Below are 17,879 nucleotides of genomic sequence, written 5' to 3'. Positions count from 1 at the left end.
CCTCCATTCCCCCATCGCCAACCCATCTGTCTGTTGGTATTATCCTCTCGTTATTTTGAGATTCCACTTTTACTCATTAGCGAATTGTATTCAGGTTATCCTTTGGGTCTGGTTGGGTTCTTAATAATTAAGATATGCTATTTTTATCTTGCCAGTACTGTGGTCCTTAGTTGTCATACCTGTTTTGTTTCAATTCACTGCTGTATCCATGGTTCCTACGTTCTATAAAATTCATCTGTTGATTTCTTTAGAAAAGCTATAATTGTTTCCATTAGCATCACCTCATTTATCCTTCTGTGAACAACCAGTCTGGATGGGGGGGGGCAATCTTTTTCCAAGAGGCCACAATGGCGCATCTGGCTGCCGTCAGTATAAATGATATTAGACGTCTCATAGGACGATCCACACCCTCCACTGACTTTGCCAGTAGAAAAGTCAGAGGGTTTATCAGGATGGACAGTTCTGTTGTATCTTTAATAATTGGTTGGACAAGAGCCCAGAATTTCTGATTCGCTTTACATGTCCACCAAATATGCAGCAAACCATCTTTTTGCCCACAGCCCCTCCAGCACAGATCCGACACCAGAGGGTAGATTTGCTTCAGTCGGCTTGGAGTGAGGTACCAATAGTAAAGAATCTTATAAATATTTTCCTTTATAGTGGTACATATAGAGGTCTTTGTGGCAAACTCCCAAATATCCTCCCAATAATCTCTATCAATGTCCACATTTAAATCGGTCGCCCATTTAAGCATGTAGTCATGATCGGGGGTGTTTACCGAGGCCTCAAGACCAGCATATATTTTGGTGATCAGGCCTTTTTGTTACACTCCTTTTTTACACAATAATTCAAAACTTGTCAGAGGGGAGAATTCTAGTTTCGGCAAGATAGTTTGCAGAAAATGCCTGATCTGAAGGTATTTAAACTTATGGAGATCTGGTTCTTCGTATCTAGTCTTAAGCTTATGGAAACTAAGAAGTTTCCCATTGTGTAATAGATCGGCAATTGTCCTAATATTCTTTGTTTTAAATTGATCTAACTGTTTGGTACCGCATCCTGGAGGGAAACTGGGGTTGTTGAAAAGTGGGATGAGTTGTGACGTGGTAGGTCTGAGGTTGAATTTGCTCTTGGACTTGGCCCAGATCTCCTAGGTGCATCTCATCGGACCAAGCTCAAACCCCCTCACCTGTGGGTCTTTTTTGTCCGGGGCCCATAATGTCCATCACCATGTTTAATGGATGTGTAAAGGGAGTTGACATCTCTTGTCACTAAATAATATCCCTCTTCCCATTTTATGGTATCTAACAGGAGCATAACATCATTAGTGTCCTTTAAATAAGATTTTTGATTTTTTACATATGGCTATAGAAAACGGTCAATGAATTCCGAAAGGTTGGAGATGGTTTTCTGTTATATCTAGATCAGGGGTCTCCAAACTCAGTCCTCAAGGGCTGCCAACTGGCCGTCTTTTATGGATATCCTTGTTTCAGCACAGGTGGCTCAATCAGTGGCTCAGTCTTTGACCCCTGATCTAGATGATAATTCAGTCAACCTCAAATTTTTGACCACAATAAACAAGTCTGAAATAATTTTTTAAGATTTAACCATTTATTATTGATGGCAATGATAAAAACAAAAACTTATTTCAAAGAGGTAGAAGGCAACAACGTTATCCTTCAGTCCAGCGGTCACCATAAAAAATGGATTGAGAATATTCCTTTCAGGCAATATAGAAGACTGAAGAGAAACGGTACGGATGACAATATATTCTTGAAACAGTCTGAAATATTGATCGAAAATTTTCTAGAAAGGAAATATAAAAAAAATCTAGAAAATGCTTTAAATAAAACAAAAAGCCTGGAAAGAAGCTCTATCATTAGTGGAAATAAAAGAATAGACAACACTAGAAAGTTTGATGTCCATTTTACCACGTAATACAATAGTGAAGCCAGTAAAATTAAAAGAATTCTAAACCAACACTGGCATGTTCTTAAAAAGATCCGATATTAGGTGATCATATCCCTGATAAACCAAATGTTTTATTTTGAAAAGCACAAAATATCAAAAATAAGTTAGCCCCAAGTGCTCTAAGAAATAAGAGTACACACTCTATGCAGGGGTGTGTAAACTGGGGGGGGGGGCGCTAAATTTTCGGGGGGGAGCGCAGCAGTTATAGAGGTCCCACGCTGTCCCACCCAGGCATTTAAATTAAATGCCGAGAGACCACACAAGGCCTCTGTAACACACTTGCCTTTCCTTCCAGCAACGCGCCGTCATGGTAACCCGGCGCCAAATGACGTTGCGGGGTCACGTTACCATGGCAACGTGACGTCACATGACCCAGCGCGTCCTTTGACACCGGGGCCGAGAGCAGGCAGGGGTGCGCACGAGGAAATGTTTGCACACCTCTGCTCTATAGAATACCCAAAACGTGAATTGTCTATTCCTAGACATATTACACTATTTTCGTGTTTTCTATATTTTTTTTTGCCGTAGCACTTGAGTGCATGTGCGGTAGCAGGCACTGTGTGCGCTTTCATTGGAATACATTAGTTTGTTCCGGTGGCAAGCACGTATAATCGCAGCCTTAGGCTGCAGCATATCTCGGTTCCCTTCTAAGGCTTGTTCTATAGTAGGTGCGGTCGCCTGTGCGCGCGCGCCTGTGCGACCGTGCATGCACGTGACGTACTTTTTGTGTGTATGGTCCGTGCTGCCGGGAGCGACAGGCTGGCAAGGTACTGTGTGTGTATGTGTGTGTGTGTGTGTGTGTGTGTGTGTGTGTGTGTCACTGGGTGTGTGTATATATGTGTGTGTGTTAATAATTTATTAAATAATATTTTTAAAATAAAAAAAAACCGACATATATGAATCAAAATTATTTTTATTGCGCAATGTTGATAAATATATATACACATACATATATATACATTACACCGGCGCAAAAATTTACTTTTCCCTATCTTCTCCCCGATTGCCCGGCTCCACGCTCACTGCCGTGTGCGTGCGGCCCTATTATAGAAATGCTGGCTAACCACAGCCAATTAAAGTAGAAGAAACGGAGACTAATCTCCCAATCCAATGCTCCAAAAATCAAGAGTACTGTGCAAGTAGTCATAATCCTCTATTGACATATCCAGGAATAAGATGTGAGTATATTCGTACAGGTCATTAATGCTCACACTTGGGGGTATTTAATTCTGGTGATTAGACATTTTAGGATGTAAGGATATCCACTGGATTGTGGAGTCCAAACCCATAAATCTAAAAGTCCAAAACCCCTAGAGCTAGACCTTAAATAATAACATCTCCCATGAGGGTACTCACGACCTCCGTCTGTCGAGTCCTGGAATCTGCGTGCTCTCAGCCCGGTATGTCGCAACAAAAACTTCCTCCCAGCGTGGTAGGAATGATGGCGGTGTACTGCGTGTCAAATACTGAAGGATGCGTTCAAAACTGAAGGAAGTGCGGCTGAAACTGGTTCACAAGTGTCAAAAAATTATTTTATTGAACGAATTGCAGCATCAGTTAAAAACAAGAGTCAGGAGAGGTGCATAACAGCCTCTTTTGTGGCAAGGAGGAAACGTGTGTGTGTGTAGTTCTGGTCAAAGTGTGTGTGCAGTTCCCGTCACGGACGCTTAAACTAGTTTGTGACTTGGTGTGAGGTCTGTGAACTGTGCCTTTGCAGACATGCACGCACCCCCCAATCTGCCAAAACATGGTGGCACTCTGGTCTGCATTTACTGAAATAGCTTATTTTAAAACCTACCCTGCAGATGAGTATACAACATGAGGTATGATAAAGGCATGCGGACAATCTTTTAAAGTCCTCAAAGTGGACATCAAAAAGGGTTTGTGGGGCCCGAAACACTACCTATGTTTTCATCATGGCAGGAATGTCTCCATATTAATGGACAATTGCTTTTATATGGATTCTTAACATTTTCTGTTTTTGAGAGACACAGACACACATACGTGTGTATGTGTATATAAATATATATATTAGTTAGAAAGCACGCCATTACAGTATGGAAAGTAAAAGATTCTCTAATAACCACACGATATTAGTCTGTAGAAGAATTTTAAAGTTTAAGATGGTGATTAGATAAAAGTACATAAACCAATAACAAAACTTAGCATGTTTTACTGAAACGTGCAGAAACATTGGGATAACACATGTTAGCTTAGTTATCTATTGGATATTTTGTTCATATTTATTTCTGTTCCAACTAACCAGTCATGTATGTGTATGTATATATAAAATTATTTTCAACTATTGGTTGAAATTAAGGATCAGATTAGCATATATATAATGCACTTCTGTGAGTGCAAAATCTATGTTTTAACTTGATATTATTATTAAAGCTGTATCAGGCTAGTGGAGGTGTTCTTGTGCGTGAGTGCGTGCGTGCATGTATATGTAAATATACATAAATAGATGCACGCACACACGTGTGGGGTGGGGAAGCGGTGGTCTAAGGGGTAGAGCAAGCACAATAGAAGGGCATCTCTCCCATAAATAATCACAACCAGTGGCTAAAGCGAGTGATAATCTTAAGCCACAGACTTTTGGAGCTCTGATAAAGTCACTTGATGAAGTGCAGCGAATTGCACTTCTGAAGCCTTGTGGTTGTTTGCACAACGTCTAAGGCTGCGGTCCCAGTACAGCTTGTGCGCACAGCGCGCGCGGCGTGTACTGTGCGTGTAAGCACCGCCCCTCAATGGGGCTGGGCCCACTACGCACCGTCACGCAGAAGGTGCAGCCGCGCGGTTCACCCAATGAGGGCGAACCAGCCGCGTGACGTAATGGCCCCGCCCCGCAAATCCCCGACCACGCCCCCTCCCGTCGCAAGATTCTCCTCTCCTCACAGACCGCAGATCGCGGTTAGCGCTGTGACACGCGCCGCCCCCCCCCGCCTGGCGCGCGTCACAGACATTACTGGGACCGCAGCCTAAGGCCTCGGACATGGTCAAAAAGACCGTGCTGAGTCGTGCTGAGGGAAAACATTATCCATATCAGCGCGGCTTTAGACGGCGCTTCCGCACGCTTCTGCAGGCGTGCGGAGGCGTGTGGAAATGCAGGAGACAGGCAAGTTTAAATTTTGCCGCTGAGGGAAGCGCAGGGCCGGTCACATGACTGCCAGAAGCCAATGGCAGTCCGTGACGTCAGCGCCGTAGCCCCGCCTCCCGACCCGCCTCCCACCCGGCACACAAGCGCACTCGCTGACGCTCATGCACGGACACGAAAAATCTCCTGCTTGAGCAGGAGAGCATGAGCGTCAGCGCCGCCCAGCGCCGCTCCCTGCACCATGTCCCAGGCCTAAGTGCTATGACGCACGGTGCAGCTAGCATGCAAATTACCATCTATGGGGTAGAGCTGGGTAGTCACATTGGGGAGCAGGCGGGAGTAGAGCAGAATGGCGGAAGTCTGAGGGCAGGTCCATACTGCCTTTGCCCGTGCGGACGTGTGCTTCCGTGACATCACCTGCGTGAAGCGAGTGCGCTTTCCGGACACGGTAGCCGCACCGTCAGGGGGCATGTCTAGGGGCGTGTCAGGGATGTCATGGAGCTGGTTCGCCCTCATTTGGTGAACCGCTCACGTGACCAGCCCGTCACGCCCAGAAATCAGTTTCAACTGATTCCTCGCACAATGCGCACCCCCTTCTGCTGCCGCCCACGTGGTATATGGGCGCGATCAATGCCTTAAGGCAATGTGATAGTGCCGCACCCGGTCTGCGGCAGCATGGACTTAGCCTGAGGGGTAGAGCAGGAGGGACAGAAGTGGTCTGAGGGGTAAAGCAGGTGTTGTCTAAGGCAGAGGTGTGCACAAAATTTCTATGGGGGGGCGTCAAATCGAGCCCTGAGCATACAGAGGCCTTGCGCTCTTCCATACATTTAAACTGATTGCCGGGGGAGAGCACGGGGCCTCTGCAACTGCCTCTTACCTTCTCCTCCATCTTCTGATAGCGACGACGTGTCGCCATGACAACGCAACATCAAATGGCGACATGTTGCCATAACAACACAACATTGCATAGGAGATGCCGGAGAACAGGTAAGAGGGCTGGGGCAGCGCAAATAAAAACGTCTAAAGAGTAGCGCTGGAAGGTGAGAGGAGCAGGAAATTCTGGCTGGGAGTTTGGCGGGGCCCGGTGGGGTGCGGGTATGCAGTTCGTTTTCATGGCGACGCGGCATCATGTGACGTCACGTTGTGATATGATAGCAGGAGGAGATGCGGGGTACTCTGCTCTCTCCCCTGGCAATCAGTTTAAATGTTTAAATGTTGTAGGGGCTATGTGCAGTTGCAGTTGAAGAGCGCGGGGCTATGTGCAGCTGCACCGCCATCAACCGGGCCCCGCGACGGTGCTGGCAGTAATAGTTGATGGGATCATAGGTGCAGTAGCTAGCAGCAAGTTCACTTAAAAGTGGCTGTGTCTCTTTAAGTGTTCCCTCCTCATCTGCTTCGATGACATCATCAGCCTGACTGGAAGCAGCGGATGAGAAAGGGGCTGCAGCCTAACTTGAAAGGGAGGGGGCGCCGCTCCCTCCGGGGAAAGGCAAGGGGAAGCTGAAGCAGACCCCCTACCCAACTCAGCGGCTCTGTAGCGCTGGTCAGTGTGTGAGTGAGTATGTAGCGCTGTTCAGTGTGTAGTGCTGGTCAGTGTGTGTGTAGTGCTGGTCAGTGTGTTCAGCGCTGGTCAGTGTGTGTGAGTGAGTGTGAAGCGCTGGTCAGTGTGTGTAGTGCTGGTGAGTGTGTGTGAGAGGGCAGTGCTGGTCAATGTGTGTGTGAGTAGTGCTGGTCAATGTGTGTGTGAGTAGTGCTAGTCAGTGTGTGAGTGAGTGTGTAATGCTGGTCAGTGTGTGTGTAGTGCTGGTCAGTGTGTGAGTAGTGCTGCTCAGTGTGTGAGTAGTGCTGCTCAGTGTGTGTGTGTAGTGATGGTCAGTGTGTGAGTAGTGCTGCTCAGTGTGTGTGTAGTGCTGCTCAGTGTGTGAGTGAGTGTGTAGTGCTGGTCAGTGTGTGTGTGTAGTGCTGGTCAGTGTGTGTGTGTAGTGCTGCTCAGTGTGTGTGTGTAGTGCTGCTCAGTGTGTGTGTGTGTGTGTGTGTAGTGCTGGTCAGTGTGTGAGTGTGTAGTGCTGGTCAGTGTGTGTGTGTGTAGTGCTGGTTAGTGTGAGTGTGTAGTACTGGTCAGTGTGTGTGTGCGCGTAGTGCTGGTCAGTGTGTGTGTGTAGTGCTGGTCAGTGTGTGTGTGTAGTGCTGGTCAGTGTGTGAGTGTGTAGCGCTGGTCAGTGAGTGTGTAGTGCTGGTCAGTGTACTGGATATGTGGATGCTGCCAGGCCAGTGGCCCTGATATCTGGGCCTTTAGGATACATTTGCTGCCCAATTAAAAATCTGCCAGCCCTGCATTTAGTTCTCTAATCCTATGGACCTATTATGTCTGCAACAAGTGCACTGTTCCTATAGGGGTACGCGGGGTGCTGTAGCCACCCCTCAGGCTATACACTTTGTCATAAGGGAAATGTATGTTACTGATTTCGTATGTACAGCAATCCCACCTTTAACCCATTATACACATGGCTGTCATTAGCAGACCCTCCAACACGTGGGGTATAAAATAGGCACTTCCAAGCAGTCTCTGCGGAAGTCGCATAACCTATGCAGCTTACCACACACAACATCTGTCTGTGTAATATGTACAGCTGGTCTTAGGAGAGCCCAAACCGTGCAGTGTACCTGCTAAATATGTACATCTGGTCTCAGGAGAGCCCAAACCATTCAGTGTACCTGCTAAATAGTTGCATGAGTACTAGGGTGACCAGATTTTCAAAATGAAAAACCGGGACACAAAAAATTATTTATAAAACAAATTACATCACGTGATGCACCCCATTGCCATGACAACGAGACACTGACGTCAGGCGGTGACATGTTGCCATGACAATGTGGCATCACGTGATGCTTCGGCACCATAATGCGTCCCGTTGGTGGGGGCTGCAGTGTGTGTCTGTGTGTATAGGAGGTGGGCCCTGCAGTGTGTGTTTGTGTGTATATAAATAATGAAGACATTAATTAAAATTAAAATAATTAACAAATTAAAATTAAATAAATAATTGACAAATTAAAATTAAATAAAAAAATGTAGGCATTAATTAAAATTAAGACTTTTAAAAATGTGACCTTCCTGATCTTGCACTTTGCAAAATAGAGTCTCTTGCTCTCCTCGTGGCAGTCAGTGACATCACTGCCATGCAGGGCCGCAGACAGCTTTCCTGGGACCCAGGAAGAACGTTTTCACCGGAGCCCTCTACCCACATTTCGGCGGCCTTGCGAGAACCCCCCCTTCTCACACACCTCCTTACTCTCACCCCACCTCACACTCCCCAGTCACCCATTCCTTCCCCCCTCTCACCCATTCCTTCCCCCCTCTCTCTTACACCCCCACCCCCATGTATTTTTCTCCCCTCCCCACATTCAACCTCGCTCCCCAATATACGTGCACACACAGTGACACAGTGACACACACACACACACACATACAGTGACAAACACACAGCCCCCCTGCCTCAGACTTCCCACTCCTCTCCTCATACCTGCCCCCTCATACTTCCCCCTCTTCATCTCCCCTCATACCTCCCCCTCCTCATCCTTTCCTCATACCTACCCTCTCCCCCCTCCTTATATCTCCCCTCCTCATACCTTCCCCATCCCTCCTACCTGCCCCATACCTCCTCCTCCCCATACCTTCCCCATAGCTCCTCATACCTTCCCCTCCCCCTCCTCATACCTTCCCCTAGCTCCTCATATCTCCCCCTCCTCATACCTCCCCCTCCTACCTTCCCCTCTCCCTCCCTCTCCTACCTGCCCCATCCCTCCTCCTCCCCTCCCCATACCTTCCCCTCAGCTCCTCATACCTTCCCCTAGCTCCTCATATCTCCCTCTCCTCATACCTTCCCCTCCCCTCCTCATACCTTCCCCTCCCCCTCCTCATACCTTCCCCATCCCTCCTCATACCTTCCCCTCCCCCTCCTCATACCTTCCCCTCATACCTTCCCCATCCCTCCTCATACCTTCCCCATCCATCCCTCCCCTCATACCTTCCCCGCAGCTCCTCATACCTTCCCCTCAGCTCCTCATATATCCCCCTCATATCTCCCCATCCTCATACCTTCCCCTCAACTCCTCATATCTCCCCCTCCTCATACCTCCCTCAGCTCCTCATATCTCCCCCTCCTCATACCTTTCCCTCAGCTCCTCATATCTCCCCCTCCTCATACCTTCCCCTCAGCTCCTATCTCCCCCTCCCCATACCTTTCCCTCAGCTCCTCATATCTCCCCCTCCTCATACCTTCCCCTCAGCTCCTCATGTCTCCCCCTCCTCATACATTCCCCTCAGCTCCTCATATCTTCCCCTCCTCATACCTTCCCCTCCTCATACCTTTCCCTCAGCTCCTCATATCTCCCCCTCCTCATACCTTCCCCTCAGCTCCTCATATCTCCCCCTCCCCATACCTTACCCTCAGCTCCTCATATCTCCCCCTCCTCATACCATCCCCATCCCTCCTCATACCTTCCCCATCCCTCCCACTCCCCTCCTCATACCTTTCCCTCAGCTCCTCATACCTTCCCCTCAGCTCCTCATATCTCCCCCTCCTCATACCTTCCCCTCAGCTCCTCATATCTCCAACTCCTCATACCTTCCCCTCAGCTCCTCATATCTCCCCCTCCTCATACCTTTCCCTCAGCTCCTCATATTTCCCCCTCCTCATACCTTCCCCTCAGCTACTCATATCTCCCCCTCCTCATACCTTCCCTTCAGCTCCTCATATCTCCCCCTCCTCATACCTTCCCCTCAGCTACTCATATCTCCCCCTCCTCATACCTTCCCCTCAGCTACTCATATCTCCCCCTCCTCATACCTTCCCCTCAGCTCCTCATATCCCCCCTCCTCATACCCTTCCCTCAGCTCCTCATATCTCCCTCAGCTCCTCATATCTCCCCCTCCTCATACCTTCCCCTCAGCTCCTCATATCTTCCCCTCATATCTTTCCTTCAGCTCCTCATATCTCCCCCCTCCTCATACCTTCCCCTCAGCTCCTCATATCTCCCCGTCCTCATACCTTCCCCTCAGCTCCTCATATCTCCCCCTCATACCTTCCCCCCAGCTCCTCATATCTCCCCCTCCTACCTTCCCCCCAGCTCTTCATATCTCCCCCTCCTCATACCTTTCCCTCAGCTACTCATATCTCCCCCTCCTCATACCTTCCCCTCAGCTCCTATCTCCCCCTCCCCATACCTTTCCCTCAGCTCCTCATATCTCCCCCTCCTCATACCTTCCCCTCAGCTCCTCATATCTTCCCCTCCTCATACCTTTCCCTCAGCTCCTCATATCTCCCCCTCCTCATACCTTTCCCTTAGCTCCTCATATCTCCCCCTCCTCATACCTTCCCCTCCTCATACCTTTCCCTCAGCTCCTCATATCTCCCCCTCCTCATACTTTCCCCTCAGCTACTCATATCTCCCCCTCCTCATACCTTCCCCTCAGCTCCTCATATCTCCCCCTCCTCATACCTTCCCCTCAGCTCCTCATATCTCCCCCTCCTCATACCTTCCCCTCAGCTCCTCATATCTCCCCCTCCTCATACCTTCCCCTCAGCTCCTCATATCTCCCCCACAGCTCCTCATATCTCCCCGTCCTCATACCTTCCCCTCAGCTCCTCATATCTCCCCCTCATACCTTCCCCCCAGCTCCTCATATCTCCCCATCCTACCTTCCCCCCAGCTCCTCATATCTCCCCCTCCTCATACCTTTCCCTCAGCTACTCATATCTCCCCCTCCTCATACCTTCCCCTCAGCTCCTATCTCCCCCTCCCCATACCTTTCCCTCAGCTCCTCAAATCTCCCCCTCCTCATACCTTTCCCTTAGCTCCTCATATCTCCCCCTCCTACCTTCCCCCCAGCTCCTCATATCTCCCCCTCCTCATACCTTTCCCTCAGCTACTCATATCTCCCCCTCCTCATACCTTCCCCTCAGCTCCTATCTCCCCCTCCCCATACCTTTCCCTCAGCTCCTCATATCTCCCCCTCCTCATACCTTCCCCTCAGCTCCTCATATCCCCCCTCCTCATACCCTTCCCTCAGCTCCTCATATCTCCCTCAGCTCCTCATATCTCCCCCTCCTCATACCTTCCCCTCAGCTCCTCATATCTTCCCCTCATACCTTTCCTTCAGCTCCTCATATCTCCCCCTCCTCATACCTTCCCCTCAGCTCCTCATATCTCCCCCTCCTCATACCTTCCCCTTAGCTCCTCATATCTCCCCCTCCTCATACCTTCCCCTCAGCTCCTCATATCTCCCCCACACCTCCTCATATCTCCCCGTCCTCATACCTTCCCCTCAGCTCCTCATATCTCCCCCTCCTACCTTCCCCCCAGCTCCTCATATATCCCCCTCCTACCTTCCCCCCAGCTCCTCATATCTCCCCCTCCTCATACCTTTCCCTCAGCTACTCATATCTCCCCCTCCTCATACCTTTCCCTCAGCTCCTCATATCTCCCCCTCCTCATACTTTCCCCTCAGCTACTCATATCTCCCCCTCCTCATACCTTCCCCTCAGCTCCTCATATCTCCCCCTCCTCATACCTTCCCCTCAGCTCCTCATATCTCCCCCTCCTCATACCTTCCCCTCAGCTCCTCATATCTCCCCCTCCTCATACCTTCCCCTCAGCTCCTCATATCTCCCCCACAGCTCCTCATATCTCCCCGTCCTCATACCTTCACCTCAGCTCCTCATATCTCCCCCTCATACCTTCCCCCCAGCTCCTCATATCTCCCCCTCCTACCTTCCCCCAGCTCCTCATATCTCCCCCTCCTCATACCTTTCTCTCAGCTACTCATATCTCCCCCTCCTCATACCTTCCCCTCAGCTCCTATCTCCCCCTCCCCATACCTTTCCCTCAGCTCCTCATATCTCCCCCTCCTCATACCTTTCCCTTAGCTCCTCATATCTCCCCCTCCTACTTTCCCCCCAGCTCCTCATATCTCCCCCTCCTCATACCTTTCCCTCAGCTACTCATATCTCCCCCTCCTCATACCTTCCCCTCAGCTCCTATCTCCCCCTCCCCATACCTTTCCCTCAGCTCCTCATATCTCCCCCTCCTCATACCTTCCCCTCAGCTCCTCATATCCCCCCTCCTCATACCCTTCCCTCAGCTCCTCATATCTCCCTCAGCTCCTCATATCTCCCCCTCCTCATACCTTCCCCTCAGCTCCTCATATCTTCCCCTCATACCTTTCCTTCAGCTCCTCATATCTCCCCCTCCTCATACCTTCCCCTCAGCTCCTCATATCTCCCCCTCCTCATACCTTCCCCTTAGCTCCTCATATCTCCCCCTCCTCATACCTTCCCCTCAGCTCCTCATATCTCCCCCACAGCTCCTCATATCTCCCCGTCCTCATACCTTCCCCTCAGCTCCTCATATCTCCCCCTCATACCTTCCCCCCAGCTCCTCATATCTCCCCCTCCTACCTTCCCCCCAGCTCCTCATATCTCCCCCTCCTCATACCTTTCCCTCAGCTACTCATATCTCCCCCTCCTCATACCTTCCCCTCAGCTCCTATCTCCCCCTCCCCATACCTTTCCCTCAGCTCCTCATATCTCCCCCTCCTCATACCTTCCCCTCAGCTCCTCATGTCTCCCCCTCCTCATACCTTCCCCTCAGCTCCTCATATCTTCCCCTCCTCATACCTTTCCCTCAGCTCCTCATATCTCCCCCTCCTCATACCTTTCCCTTAGCTCCTCATATCTCCCCCTCCTCTTACCTTCCCCTCCTCATACCTTTCCCTCAGCTCCTCATAACTCCCCCTCCTCATACTTTCCCCTCAGCTCCTCGTATCTCCCCCTCCTCATACCTTCCCCTCAGCTCCTCATGTCTCCCCCTACTCATACCTTCCCCTCAGCTCCTCATATCTTCCCCTCCTCATACCTTTCCCTCAGCTCCTCATATCTCCCCCTCCTCATACCTTTCCCTTACCTCCTCATATCTCCCCCTCATACCTTCCCCTCCTCATACCTTTCCCTCAGCTCCTCATATCTCCCCCTCCTCATACTTTCCCCTCAGCTCCTCGTATCTCCCCCTCCTCATACCTTCCCCTCAGCTCCTCATATCTCCCCCTCCTCATACCTTTCCCTCAGCTCCTCATATCTCCCCCTCCTCATACCTTCCCCTCCTCATACCTTCACCTCAGCTCCTCATATCTCCCCCTCCTCATACCTTTCCCTCAGCTCCTCATATCTCCCCCTCCTCATACCTTTCCCTCAGCTCCTCATATCTCCCCCTCCTCATACTTTCCCCTCAGCTCCTCGTATCTCCCCCTCCTCATACCTTCCCTTCAGCTCCTCATATCTCCCCCTCCTCATACCTTCCCTCAGCTACTCATATCTCCCCCTCCTCATACCTTCCCCTCAGCTCCTCATATCTCCCCCTCCTCATACCTTCCCCTCAGCTCCTCATATCCCCCCTCCTCATACCCTTCCCTCAGCTCCTCATATCTCCCTCAGCTCCTCATATCTCCCCCTCCTCATACCTTCCCCTCAGCTCCTCATATCTTCCCCTCATACCTTTCCTTCAGCTCCTCATATCTCCCCCTCCTCATACCTTCCCCTCAGCTCCTCATATCTCCCCCTCCTCATACCTTCCCCTCAGCTCCTCATATCTCCCCCTCCTCATACCTTCCCCTCAGCTCCTCATATCTCCCCCACAGCTCCTCATATCTCCCCGTCCTCATACCTTCCCCTCAGCTCCTCATATCTCCCCCTCATACCTTCCCCCCAGCTCCTCATATCTCCCCCTCCTACCTTCCCCCCAGCTCCTCATATCTCCCCCTCCTCATACCTTTCCCTTAGCTCCTCATATCTCCCCCTCATACCTTCCCCTCCTCATACCTTCCCCTCAGCTCCTCATATCTCCCCCTCCTCATACCTTCCCCTCAGCTCCTCATATCTCCCCCTCCTCATACCTTCCCCTCAGCTCCTCATATCTCCCCCACAGCTCCTCATATCTCCCCGTCCTCATACCTTCCCCTCAGCTACTCATATCTCCCCCTCCTCATACCTTCCCCTCAGCTCCTATCTCCCCCTCCCCATACCTTTCCCTCAGCTCCTCATATCTCCCCCTCCTCATACCTTTCCCTTAGCTCCTCATATCTCCCCCTCATACCTTCCCCTCCTCATACCTTTCCCTCAGCTCCTCATATCTCCCCCTCCTCATACTTTCCCCTCAGCTCCTCGTATCTCCCCCTCCTCATACCTTCCCCTCAGCTCCTCATATCTCCCCCTCCTCATACCTTTCCCTCAGCTCCTCATATCTCCCCCTCCTCATACCTTCCCCTCCTCATACCTTCCCCTCAGCTCCTCATATCTCCCCCTCCTCATACCTTTCCCTCAGCTACTCATATCTCCCCCTCCTCATACCTTCCCCTCCTCATACCTTCCCCTCAGCTCCTCATATCTCCCCCTCCTCATACCTTCCCCTCAGCTCCTCATATCCCCCCTCCTCATACCCTTCCCTCAGCTCCTCATATCTCCCTCAGCTCCTCATATCTCCCCCTCCTCATACCTTCCCCTCAGCTCCTCATATCTTCCCCTCATACCTTTCCTTCAGCTCCTCATATCTCCCCCTCCTCATACCTTCCCCTCAGCTCCTCATATCTCCCCCTCCTCATACCTTCCCCTCAGCTCCTCATATCTCCCCCTCCTCATACCTTCCCCTCAGCTCCTCATATCTCCCCCACAGCTCCTCATATCTCCCCGTCCTCATACCTTCCCCTCAGCTCCTCATATCTCCCCCTCATACCTTCCCCCCAGCTCCTCATATCTCCCCCTCCTACCTTCCCCCCAGCTCCTCATATCTCCCCCTCCTCATACCTTTCCCTTAGCTCCTCATATCTCCCCCTCATACCTTCCCCTCCTCATACCTTCCCCTCAGCTCCTCATATCTCCCCCTCCTCATACCTTCCCCTCAGCTCCTCATATCTCCCCCTCCTCATACCTTCCCCTCAGCTCCTCATATCTCCCCCACAGCTCCTCATATCTCCCCGTCCTCATACCTTCCCCTCAGCTACTCATATCTCCCCCTCCTCATACCTTCCCCTCAGCTCCTATCTCCCCCTCCCCATACCTTTCCCTCAGCTCCTCATATCTCCCCCTCCTCATACCTTTCCCTTAGCTCCTCATATCTCCCCCTCATACCTTCCCCTCCTCATACCTTTCCCTCAGCTCCTCATATCTCCCCCTCCTCATACTTTCCCCTCAGCTCCTCGTATCTCCCCCTCCTCATACCTTCCCCTCAGCTCCTCATATCTCCCCCTCCTCATACCTTTCCCTCAGCTCCTCATATCTCCCCCTCCTCATACCTTCCCCTCCTCATACCTTCCCCTCAGCTCCTCATATCTCCCCCTCCTCATACCTTTCCCTCAGCTACTCATATCTCCCCCTCCTCATACCTTCCCCTCCTCATACCTTTCCCTCAGCTCCTCGTATCTCCCCCTCCTCATACCTGCCCCTCAGCTCCTCATATCTCCCCCTCCTCATACCTTCCCCTCAGCTCCTCATATCTCCCCCTCCTCATACCTTTCCCTCAGCTACTCATATCGCCCCCTCCTCATACCTTCCCCTCCTCATACCTTTCCCTCAGCTCCTCATATCTCCCCCTCATACCTTTCCCTCAGCTCCTCATATCTCCCCCTCCTCATACCTTCCCCTCAGCTCCTATCTCCCCCTCCCCATACCTTTCCCTCAGCTCCTCATATCTCCCCCTCCTCATACCTTTCCCTTAGCTCCTCATATCTCCCCCTCATACCTTCCCCTCCTCATACCTTTCCCTCAGCTCCTCATATCTCCCCCTCCTCATACTTTCCCCTCAGCTCCTCGTATCTCCCCCTCCTCATACCTTCCCCTCAGCTCCTCATATCTCCCCCTCCTCATACCTTTCCCTCAGCTCCTCATATCTCCCCCTCCTCATACCTTCCCCTCCTCATACCTTCCCCTCAGCTCCTCATATCTCCCCCTCCTCATACCTTTCCCTCAGCTACTCATATCTCCCCCTCCTCATACCTTTCCCTCAGCTCCTCATATCTCCCCCTCCTCATACCTTCCCCTCAGCTCCTCATGTCTCCCCCTACTCATACCTTCCCCTCAGCTCCTCATATCTCCCCCTCCTCATACCTTTCCCTCAGCTACTCATATCTCCCCCTCCTCATACCTTCCCCTCCTCATACCTTTCCCTCAGCTCCTCATATCTCCCCCTCATACCTTTCCCTCAGCTCCTCATATCTCCCCCTCCTCATACCTTTCCCTCAGCTCCTCATATCTCCCCCTCCTCATACCTTCCCCTCAGCTCCTCATATCTCCCCCTCCCCATACCTTCCCCTCAGCTCCTCATATCCCCCCTCCTCATACCCTTCCCTCAGCTCCTCATATCTCCCTCAGCTCCTCATATCTCCCCCTCCTCATACCTTCCCCTCAGCTCCTCATATCTTCCCCTCATACCTTTCCTTCAGCTCCTCATATCTCCCCCTCCTCATACCTTCCCCTCAGCTCCTCATATCTCCCCCTCCTCATACCTTCCCCTCAGCTCCTCATATCTCCCCCTCCTCATACCTTCCCCTCAGCTCCTCATATCTCCCCCACAGCTCCTCATATCTCCCCGTCCTCATACCTTCCCCTCAGCTCCTCATATCTCCCCCTCCTACCTTCCCCCCAGCTCCTCATATCTCCCCCTCCTCATACCTTTCCCTCAGCTACTCATATCTCCCCCTCCTCATACCTTCCCCTCAGCTCCTATCTCCCCCTCCCCATACCTTTCCCTCAGCTCCTCATATCTCCCCCTCCTCATACCTTTCCCTTAGCTCCTCATATCTCCCCCTCATACCTTCCCCTCCTCATACCTTTCCCTCAGCTCCTCATATCTCCCCCTCCTCATACTTTCCCCTCAGCTCCTCGTATCTCCCCCTCCTCATACCTTCCCCTCAGCTCCTCATATCTCCCCCTCATACCTTCCCCCCAGCTCCTCATATCTCCCCCTCCTACCTTCCCCCCAGCTCCTCATATCTCCCCCTCCTCATACCTTTCCCTCAGCTACTCATATCTCCCCCTCCTCATACCTTCCCCTCAGCTCCTATCTCCCCCTCCCCATACCTTTCCCTCAGCTCCTCATATCTCCCCCTCCTCATACCTTTCCCTTAGCTCCTCATATCTCCCCCTCATACCTTCCCCTCCTCATACCTTTCCCTCAGCTCCTCATATCTCCCCCTCCTCATACTTTCCCCTCAGCTCCTCGTATCTCCCCCTCCTCATACCTTCCCCTCAGCTCCTCATATCTCCCCCTCCTCATACATTTCCCTCAGCTCCTCATATCTCCCCCTCCTCATACCTTCCCCTCCTCATACCTTCCCCTCAGCTCCTCATATCTCCCCCTCCTCATACCTTTCCCTCAGCTACTCATATCTCCCCCTCCTCATACCTCTCCCTCCTCATACCTTTCCCTCAGCTCCTCGTATCTCCCCCTCCTCATAACTTCCCCTCAGCTCCTCATATCTCCCCCTCCTCATACCTTTCCCTCAGCTCCTCATATCTCCCCCTCCTCATACCTTCCCCTCAGCTCCTCATATCTCCCCCTCCTCATACCTTTCCCTCAGCTCCTCATATCTCCCCCTCCTCATACCTTCCCCTCCTACCTTTCCCTCAGCTCCTCATATCTCCCCCTCTTCATACCTTCCCCTCAGCTCCTCATATCTCCCCCTCCTCATACCTTCCTCTCAGCTCCTCATATCTCCCCCTCCTCATACCTTTCCCTCAGCTACTCATATCTCCCCCTCCTCATACCT

General features: G+C 51.4%; 1 protein-coding gene across 1 annotated transcript in view; it reads left to right on the top strand.

The window, feature by feature from the left end:
• The first annotated feature begins 5,964 nt into the window (after nucleotides 1–5,964).
• The window catches only part of PLPP1 (phospholipid phosphatase 1), a 118,202-nt gene continuing 106,287 nt past the window's right edge, over nucleotides 5,965–17,879 (top strand). Inside the window, exon 1 of the mRNA XM_075589162.1 lies at nucleotides 5,965–6,052. Coding sequence (XP_075445277.1) covers nucleotides 5,980–6,052 — 73 coding nt within the window. The 5' untranslated portion in view covers nucleotides 5,965–5,979. The remainder of the gene's footprint in view (nucleotides 6,053–17,879) is intronic.

The sequence above is a fragment of the Ascaphus truei genome, chromosome 1, assembly GCF_040206685.1.
Source record: "Ascaphus truei isolate aAscTru1 chromosome 1, aAscTru1.hap1, whole genome shotgun sequence".
Classification (NCBI taxonomy): domain Eukaryota; kingdom Metazoa; phylum Chordata; class Amphibia; order Anura; family Ascaphidae; genus Ascaphus; species Ascaphus truei.
This window is presented reverse-complemented; position numbering and strand designations above follow the sequence as displayed.